We start from the raw sequence: 9,771 nt of genomic DNA, 5'->3' as shown, positions 1-9,771 counted from the left end.
GTATTCAGACCCCTTCACTTTTTCCACTTTGTTACGTTACAGCCTTATTCTAAAATGTATTCAATAAAAACATTTCCTCATCAATCTGCACACAATACCCCATAATGACAAATTTTGCAAATGTACTACAAATTAAAAATATATATATCTTATTTATATAAGTATTCAGACCCTTTGCTATGAGACTAAATTCAGCTCAGCTGAATCCTGTTTCCATTGATCATCCTTGAGATGTTTCTACAACTTGATTGGAGTCCACCTGTGGTATATTCAATTGATTGGACATGATTTGGAAAGGCACACACCTGTCTATATAAGGAACCACAGTTGACAGTGCATGTCAGAGCAAAAACTAAGCCATCAGGTTGAAGGAATTGTCCGTAGAGCTCCGAAACAGGATTGTGTCGAGGCACATATCTGGGGAAGGGTACCAAAACATTTCTGCAGCATTGAAGGACCCAAGAACACAGTGGCCTCCATCATTCTTAAATGGAAGAAGTTTGGAACCACCAAGACTCTTCCTAGAGCTGGCCGCCCGGCCAAACTGAGCAATCGGGGGAGAAGGGCCTTGGTCAGAGAGGTGACCAAGAACCCAATGGTCACTCTGACAGAGCTACAGAGTTCCTCTGTGGAGATGGGAGAACCTTCCAGAAGGACAACCATCTCTGCAGCACTCCACAAATTAGGCCTTTATGGTAGAGTGGCCAGACGGAAGCCACTCCTCAGTAAAAGGCACATGACATCCCGCTTGGAGTTTGCCAAAAAGGCACCTAAAGGACTCTCAGACCATGAGAAACAAGATTCTCTGGTCTGATCAAACCAAGATTGAACTCATTGGCCTGAATGCCAAGAGCAGGAAACCTGGGACCATCTGGAGGAAACCTGGCACCATCCCTATGGTGAAGCATGGTGGTGGCAGCATCATGGTGTGGGGATATTTTTCAGCGGCAGGGAGACTAGTCAGGATCGAGGCAAAGATGAACGGAGCAAAGTACAGAGAGATCCTTGATGAAAACCTGCTCCAGAACGCTCAGGACCTCAGACTGGGGCGAAGGTTCACCTTCCAACAGGACAATGACCCTAAGCAGCCAACACAACGCAGGAGTGGCTTCGGGACAAGTCTCTGAATGTCCTTGAGTGGCCCAGCCAGAGCCCAGACTTGAACCCGATCGAACATCTCTGGAGAGACCTGAAAATAGCTGTGCAGCGACGCTCCCCATCCAACCTGACGGAGCTTGAGAGGATCTGCAGAGAAGAATGGGAGAAAATCCCCAAATACAGGTCTGCCAAGCTTGTAGCGTCATACCCAAGAAGAGTCAATGCTGTAATCTCTCCCAAAGGTGCTTCAACAAAGTACTGAGTAAAGGGTCTGAATACTTATGTAAATGTAATATTTCAGTTTTAATTTCTTATACATTTGCAAACATTTATAAAAACCTGTTTATGCTTTGTTATTATGGAGTATTGTGTATAGATTGATGAGAAAAAACAACAACAATTTTAGAATAAGGCTGTAACGTAACAAAATGTGGAAAAAGTAAAAGGGGTCTGAATACTTTCCGAATGCAATGTATATCTATAGCTAAGAAAGAAATTCCACAAATTAACTTTTAACAAGGCACACCTGTTCATTGAAATGCATTCAATTGGTTACTACCTCATGAAGCTGGTTGAGAGAATGCCAAGAGTGTGCAAAGCGGTCATCAATGCAAAGGGTAGCTCCTTTGAAGAATCTCAAATATTTTGATTTGTTTAACACCTTTTTGGTGACAACATGATTCCATGTGTTATTTCATAGTTTTGATGTCTTCACTATTATTCTACAATGTAGAAAATAGTAAAAAATTAAGAAAAACCCTTGAATGAGTAGGTGTGTCCAAACTTTTGACTGGTACTGTATATACATATATACACAGAACAAAAATATAAACGCAACATGTAAAGTGCTGGTCCCATGTTCCATGAGCTGAAATAAAAGATCCCAGAAATGTTCCATACGCACAAAAAACGTATTTCTCTCACATTTTGAGCACAAATATTTGTTTACATCCTTGTTAGAGAGCATTTCTCCTTTGCCAAGATAATCCATCCATCTGACAGGTGTGGCATATCAAGAAGCTGATTAAACAGCATGATCATTACACAGGTGCACCTTGTGCTGGGGACAATAAAAGGCCACTAAAATGTGCAGTTTTGTCACACAACACAATGCCACAGATGTCTCCAGTTTTGAGGGAGCATGCAATTGGCATGCTGACTGCAGGAATGTCCATCTGAGGCGTTGCCAGAGAATTTACAGTTAATTTCTCTACCATAAGCTGCCTCCAACGTCGTTTTAGAGAATTTGGCAGTACGTCCAACCGGCCTCACAACCGCAGACCACGTGTATGGCGTCGTGTGGGCAAGCGGTTTGCTGATGTCAATGTTGTGAACAGAGTGCCCCTTGGTGGCGGTGGGGTTATAGTATGGGCAGGCATAAGCTACGGACAACAAACACAATTGCATTTTATCGATGGCAATTCGAATGCATAAGAGATATCATGACGAGATCCTAGAGGCCCATTGTCATACCATTCATCCGCAGACATCACCCTCATATCGGCCTCATATTGCAAGGATCTGTATACAGTCGTGGTCAAACGTTTTGAGAATGACAAGTATTGGTCTTCACAAAGTTCGCTGCTTCAGTGTTATGATATATTTTTGTCAGATGTTACTATGGTACACTGAAGTATAATTACAAGCATTCCATAAGTGTCAAAGGCTTTTATTGACAATTACATTAAGTTTATGCAAAGAGTCAATATTTGCAGTGTTGACCCTTCTTTTTCAAGACCTCTGCAATCCGCCCTGGCATGCTGTCAATTAACTTCTGGGCAACATCCTGACTGATGGCAGCCCATTCTTGCATAATCAATGCTTGGAGTTTGTCAGAATTTGTGGGTTTTTGTTTGTCCACCCGCCTCTTGAGGATCGACCACAAGTTCTCAATGGGATTAAGGTCTGGGGAGTTTCCTGGCAATGGACCCACAATGTCGATGTTTTGTTCCCCGAGCCACTTAGTTATCACTTTTGCCTTATGGCAAGGTGCTCCATCATGCTGGAAAAGGCATTGGTCGTCACCAAACTGTTCTTGGATGGTTGGGAGAAGTTGCTTTCGGAGGATGTGTTGGTACCATTCTTTATTCATGGCTGTGTTCTTAGGCAAAATTGTGAGTGAGCCCACTCCCTTGGCTGAGAAGCAACCCCACACATGAATGGCAGTGGTCTACGCAGTGGTCTAAGGCACTGCATCGCAGTGCTAACTGTGCCACTAGATCCTGGTTCGAATCCAGGCTCTGTCGCAGCCGGCCACGACCGGGAGACTCATGGGCGGCGCACAATTGGCTCAGCGTCGTCCAGGGTAGGGGAGGGAATGGCCGGCAGGGATGTAGCTCAGTTGATAGAGCATGGCGTTTGCAACGCCAGGGTTGTGGGTTCGTTTCCCACGGGGGGCCAGTATTTTAAAAAAAAATGTATTCACTAACTGTAAGTCGCTCTGGATAAGAGCGTCTGCTAAATGACTAAAATGTAAATGATGTAATGTCTCAGGATGCTTTACTGTTGGCATGACACAGGACTGATGGTAGCGCTCATCTTGTCTTCTCCGGACAAGGTGTTTTCCGGATGCCTCAAACAATCGGAAAGGGGATTCATCAGAGAAAATGACTACCCCAGTCCTCAGCAGTCCAATCCCTGTACCTTTTGCAGAATATCAGTCTGTCCCTGATGTTTTTCTGGTAGAGAAGTGGCTTCTTTGCTGCCCTTCTTGACACCGGGACATCCTCCAAAAGTCTTCGCCTCACTGTGCGTGCAGATGCACTCACACCTGCCTGCTGCCATTCCTGAGAAAGCTCTGCACTGGTGATACCCCGATCCCGCAGCTGAATCAACTTTAGGAAACGGTCCTGGCGCTTGCTGGACTTTCTTGGGCGCCCTGACGCCTTCTTCACAACAATTGCACCTCTCTCCTTGAAGTTCTTGATGATCCGATAAATGGGTGATTTACAGTGAGGGAAAAAAGTATTTGATCCCCTGCTGATTTTGTACGTTTGCCCACTGACAAATAAATTATCAGTCTATAATTTTAATGGTAGGTTTATTTGAACAGTGAGAGACAGAATAACAACAAAAAAATCCAGAAAAACGCATGTCAAAAATGTTATAAATTGATTTGCATTTTAATGAGGGCCTCTGCAAAACATGACTTAGTACTTGGTGGCAAAACCCTTGTTGGCAATCACAGAGGTCAGATGTTTCTTGTAGTTGGCCACCAGGTTTGCACAAATCTCAGGAGGGATTTTGTCCCACTCCTCTTTGCAGATCTTCTCCAAGTCATTAAGGTTTCGAGGCTGACGTTCGGCAACTTGAACCTTCAGCTCCCTCCACAGATTTTCTATGGGATTAAAGTCTGGAGACTGGCTAGGCCACTCCAGGACCTTAATGTGCTACTTATTGAGCCACTCATTTGTTGCCTTGGCCGTGTGTTTTGGGTCATTGTCATGCTGGAATACCCATCCACGACCCATTTTCAATGCCCTGGTTGAGGGAAGGAGGTTCTCACCCAAGATTTGACGGTACATGGCCCCGTCCATCGTCCCTTTGATGCGGTGAAGTTGTCCTGTCCCCTTAGCAGAAAAACACCCCCAAAGCATAATGTTTCCACCTCCATGTTTGACGGTGGGGATGGTGTTCTTGGGGTCATAGGCAGCATTCCTCCTCCTCCAAACACGGCGAGTTGAGTTGATGCCAAAGAGCTCCATTTTTGTCTCATCTGACCACAACACTTGCACCCAGTTCTCCTCTGAATCATTCAGATGTTCATTGGCAAACTTCAGACGGGCATGTATATGTGCTTTCTTGAGCAGGGGGACCTTGCGGGCGCTGCAGGATTTCAGTCCTTCACGGCAAAGTGTGTTACCAATTGTTTTCTTGGTGACTATGGTCCCAGCTGCCTTGAGATCATTGACAAGATCCTCCTGTGTAGTTTTGGACTTTCCTCACCGTTCTCATGATCATTGCAACTCCACGAGGTGAGATCTTGCATGGAGCCCCAGGCCGAGGGAGATTGACAGTTCTTTTGTGTTTCTTCCATTTGCGAACAATCGCACCAACTGTTGTCACCTTCTCACCAAGCTGCTTGGCGATGGTCTTGTAGCCCATTCCAGCCTTGTGTAGGTCTATAATCTTGTCCCTGACATCCTTGGAGAGCTCTTTGGTCTTGGCCATGGTGGAGAGTTTGGAATCTGATTGATTGCTTGCTTCTGTGGACAGGTGTCTTTTATACATGTAACAAACTGAGATTAGGAGCACTCCCTTTAAGAGTGTGCTCCTAATCTCAGCTCGTTACCTGTATAAAAGACACCTGGGAGCGAGAAATATTTCTGATTGAGAGGGGGTCAAATACTTATTTCCCTCATTAAAATGCAAATCAATTGATAACATTTTTGACATGCGTTTTTCTGGATTTTTTTGTTGTTATTCTGTCTCTCACTGTTCAAATAAACCTATCATTAAAATTATAGACTGATCATTTCTTTGTCAGTGGGCAAACGTACAAAATCAGCAGGGGATCAAATACTTTTTTCCCTCACTGTAGGTGCAATCTTACTAGCAGCAATATCCTTGCCTGTGAAGCCCTTTTTGTGCAAAGCAATGATGACGGCACGTGTTTCCTTGCAGGTAACCATGGTTAACAGAGGAAGAACAATGATTTCAAGCACCACCCTCCTTTTAAAGCTTCCAGTCTGTTATTCTAACTCAATCAGCATGACAGAGTGATCTCCAGCCTTGTCCTCGTCAACACTCTCAAATGTGTTAACGAGAGAATCACTGACATGATGGCAGCTGGTCCTTTTGTGGCAGGGCTGAAATGCAGTGGAACTGTTTTTTTGGGATTAAGTTCATTTTCATGGCAAAGAGGGACTTTGCAATTAATTTTAATTCATCTGATCACTCTTCATGACATTCTGGAGTATATGCAAATTGCCATCATCAAAACTGAGGCAGCAGACTTTGTGAAAATTAGTATTTGTGTAATTCTCAACTTTTGACCACGACTGTACAATTCCTGGAAGCTGAAAATGTCCCAATTTGTCCATGGCCCGCATACTCACCAGACATGTCACCCATTGAGCATATTTGGGATGCTCTGGATCAACGTGCACGACAGCGTGTTCCAGTTTCCGAAAAATATCCCCCAACTTCGCACAACCATTGAAGAGTGGGACAACATGCCACAGGCCACAATCAACAGCCTGATCAACTCTATGCTAAGGAGATGTCGCGCTGCATGAGGCAAATGGTGGTCACACCAGATACTGACTGGTTTTCTGATCCACACCCCTACTTTTTTTTTTTAAGGTATCTATGACCAGCAGATGCATATCTGTATTCCCAGTCATGTGAAACCCATAGATTAGGGCTTAATGAATTAATTACAAGTGACTGATTTCCTTATATGAACTGTAACTCAGTACAATCTTTGAAAATATTGCATGCTGCGTTTATTTTTTGTTCAGTATATTACCACTGATCTTTACCAAGTTTATTTGGAAGGGGACATGAATCCACACATTAATATGTTGCCAAAATAAAGTTTTTTCTTGAGAAGTTTTGTCAATTCAGCATTTAGGACTTTGACAGTTCATGATATTGGCAAACTGTATAGAAATGTTTCTACATCTTTGTCATCAGCACAAGGGTTAAAAAGCCTATGGCTAAGATGGTGCAGAATGGTGATCCCTGAATGTCACCTCTTCAAGGGCGGAAAACTGTTTCGACCTAAGATGTTAAGCAAGTGCTTTCCCAAAGTTCCTAGGTTTTTCAGAAATCCCGCTTGAAAGATTTATAGTAAAACTGGAGGGAATCATCGAGGAGGGAATCCTCCAGCTGAGAATCCTCCATCCGGGAATTCTGAAAAACCTGGGAACGTTTTGCAACCCTAGTTTCAAACCACCATAGTCTTGGATAGCTGCTGTTGTCAAGTTCTGTGGAAATGGGGGTGTTTTGAAAAGGTCTGGCCAAAACAGTCATTGGGGAGAGGGGGGTCTGTCTAACTGTTGGGCCATGTCTCTCAGCTTCACAAGTTAAAAAGAGCAACCATTTTCCTTCGAGCCTCACAGACAGTGCTGGTATCAACAAAACTCTTTCCACCTTTCCCCCCGCGTCAGGTTAAAAAACAAAAAGGGATCACAAAACACAGCACTAAGGGCTCAGGGTGCTATTCCAGGAATCTGGGTTAAGTCGCATGCTAAACTTCCTCCGACATGTTAAAAGCTAGCTTTTCAATTTCCCAAAACAAAACTCAGTTTGACTCTGCTCCATTCTACGGAGGCCCATAGGGGCTCGTCATCCCCTTCCTTCATTAGGAAAAAACTCACCACTGTCTGAGATGTATATAAAAACGCTCTTGTTCTCAGCCAATATCGGTGAAGCCTTCCCGCTAACACGCATGTATAAGTGTGAGAGCAATTGTCCACCAGAGGGTTCTCACAATATCACGATTAATCCTATGGTGGTTACTAGTGTTATAACAATGCTCAGTATCACGATACTCAGAATTATCGTAGTATTGTGATGAGTATTGTAGTATCACAATATTGCTATACCTCTGAGTATTGCGATACAGAGTATTGTGGTACTGTGACAACATTAGTAACTGAAATAAAGCTCATCAGTGTAGAGGTAGGTGATATTCCTGTGGTAGTTAAAAGAAGCCTCTATCGAACATACAATTTCTTGTGACCTCAGAGCACACACTACTGTAGTGACATCCCTGGATTCAATGCAATGCTTACAACATATCTAATCGCCTATGCAAAATGAAATGTTGATTTGTTTCTAGCCCACGATCGAACAACCAGCTATCAAACGATCAAAGTATTGCTTAGAGAATTGTCTCCCAGTCCTGGACCTGGGGGACCCAAAATGGGATAAAACATTTTTTTCTAGCCCAGCAGTTACTCACCTGATCATCAAGTCATTAATTTGTTGAATTAGGTGTGTTAGTGCTTGGCTGGGAAAGTAAGCAAGGCGTGCCTGGACCAGCTGTGGTAACTTAACAGACTCAGCAACGACCGTCGTATGTGATAAGCCCTGGCACTGAGTAAGCAACAACATTTTTGCATTCCTGGAACATGATCAACTCAACGGCAGGCGAGCAGCTCTGAACAAGAGCGATGTAGCCATCTTCGTGGCCTCTCTGTGAGGAAAACGTAATACAAACAAAAAGTGCATATGGCAAGTTTTAGAGGAAAAGTAATTAAGACCATGTAAAAAGAAAGGAAAATTAGACAAACCCCCGAAAAAGAACACGGTTAGTAACGAGACAAAAATGGTCGCCATGGGGCCATTTTATATGGAAATGGGTAGAGGCAAAGGTGTTGGGAGTAGATTGAAGTTGTCTCTAACCACTGACACAGGGTCAGATATTTTTCTCCATATCCCTGTTGGTCAAGATTAGGCCTGGGGTTAGGCTCTTCTGATCCCAGATCTGTTGTTAACTGCAACTTCTACCTCAGGCTCAAGTGTGCAGGGACAGGGTTGGGTGGGTTACACGTTGGTGGAGATCTTGTACTTGGGCGACATGTTGTTGTGGAACCAGATGAAGCTGAAGATGACGCCCATGGTCTTGGGGATGCTCTCGTCGTAGGCGAAGGTCATGGCCTCGTGGAGGGGCACCTTGACCACTTCGATCAGCTCACCCTCCTCAGGCGCGCCACCGCCCTCGCCCACGCGGTTCTCGTCCGACACCTCGGCGTAGAACATGGTCTGCTTGGCTCCCGTCACGCCTACGCCGGACCTGCCGAGAGAGAGGTGACAGACACACACGAGGTCAAAGGTCAGGTGACGGGCATGTTAGCCTATGATCGCCTGTTTAGTATTTCACACATCAACGTTATTCAGCTACATTTTCCCAAGCCAATGCCAAAGCTTTTGAGAGATCGCCATGACAATCCCAGGTGAAACAACACCAGCGTGGAGCTGGTGGAGAGGGGGCGGAGGTGAGTGGTGTGTGTAGTGTGTGTCTATAGGGAGATGATGATCCTCTCTGGGGCTAGAGGATCCCCATGACATGCTTCCCCTCTACACTTAGATTCCTAAATTCTCCCCACATGACAGTCATATCAAAACACCATCCACAGGCAGCTAAAAAGAGCCCACAGCTAGGGGCCAAGTAATGTCCCTTAATCATGATTGAAGAATCCAGAAAATCGTCCTGTAAAGGTTGGGTGGGAGGTGTAGGGTGAAGTTGCCCCTAGACGCTGATCTGGGGGAGGGAAACTGATCCTAGATCTGCACCTAGGGGAAAATTCACTACAGACCCTGGTTGGGATCCAAGTGTTCCAACAGCCATTGCTGCTGCTACCAAAGATAGCACATCAGTTTAAATTTACCAGGGTCTGGGACGAATTCTCCAGAACCATATCATTTCCAATCAAATAGCAGTGGAATTGATACAATAAAATGAAGTTTGATCAGAAACAGCATTAGCAATGGGTTCTGGAACATTTTATTGTGACGGACAAGTTGACTGGAAACCCAGAGGAGCATGCACAGCTAGGTCACAAGCCCTTCCGACAACAATAACCCTCCAACAAAATGTTTCTTCTTACCGCAACTGTAAGAATTACCCCTACTTTCTTTGACATTTTAACCGTTTGTCACTCCTTCCTATCCAATGCGACGGCACAGAAAACAGTAGTATATTGGTTTAGGGGCAGGTCAACT

The 9,771-nt window shown here is 44.5% G+C and overlaps 1 protein-coding gene across 1 annotated transcript in view; it reads right to left on the bottom strand.

Moving 5' to 3' along the window:
* Positions 1 to 6,492: 6,492 nt before the first annotated feature.
* The window catches only part of LOC121549344 (uridine diphosphate glucose pyrophosphatase NUDT14-like), a 69,076-nt gene continuing 65,797 nt past the window's right edge, over positions 6,493 to 9,771 (bottom strand). The window contains exon 6 of the mRNA XM_045215101.1: positions 6,493 to 8,842. Coding sequence (XP_045071036.1) covers positions 8,593 to 8,842 — 250 coding nt within the window. The 3' untranslated portion in view covers positions 6,493 to 8,592. The remainder of the gene's footprint in view (positions 8,843 to 9,771) is intronic.

The sequence above is a fragment of the Coregonus clupeaformis genome, unplaced genomic scaffold (assembly GCF_020615455.1).
Source record: "Coregonus clupeaformis isolate EN_2021a unplaced genomic scaffold, ASM2061545v1 scaf0367, whole genome shotgun sequence".
NCBI classification, from domain to species: Eukaryota; Metazoa; Chordata; class Actinopteri; order Salmoniformes; family Salmonidae; genus Coregonus; species Coregonus clupeaformis.
The sequence above is the reverse complement of the archived record's forward strand: the minus strand, read 5'-3'. Positions and strand labels throughout refer to the sequence as shown.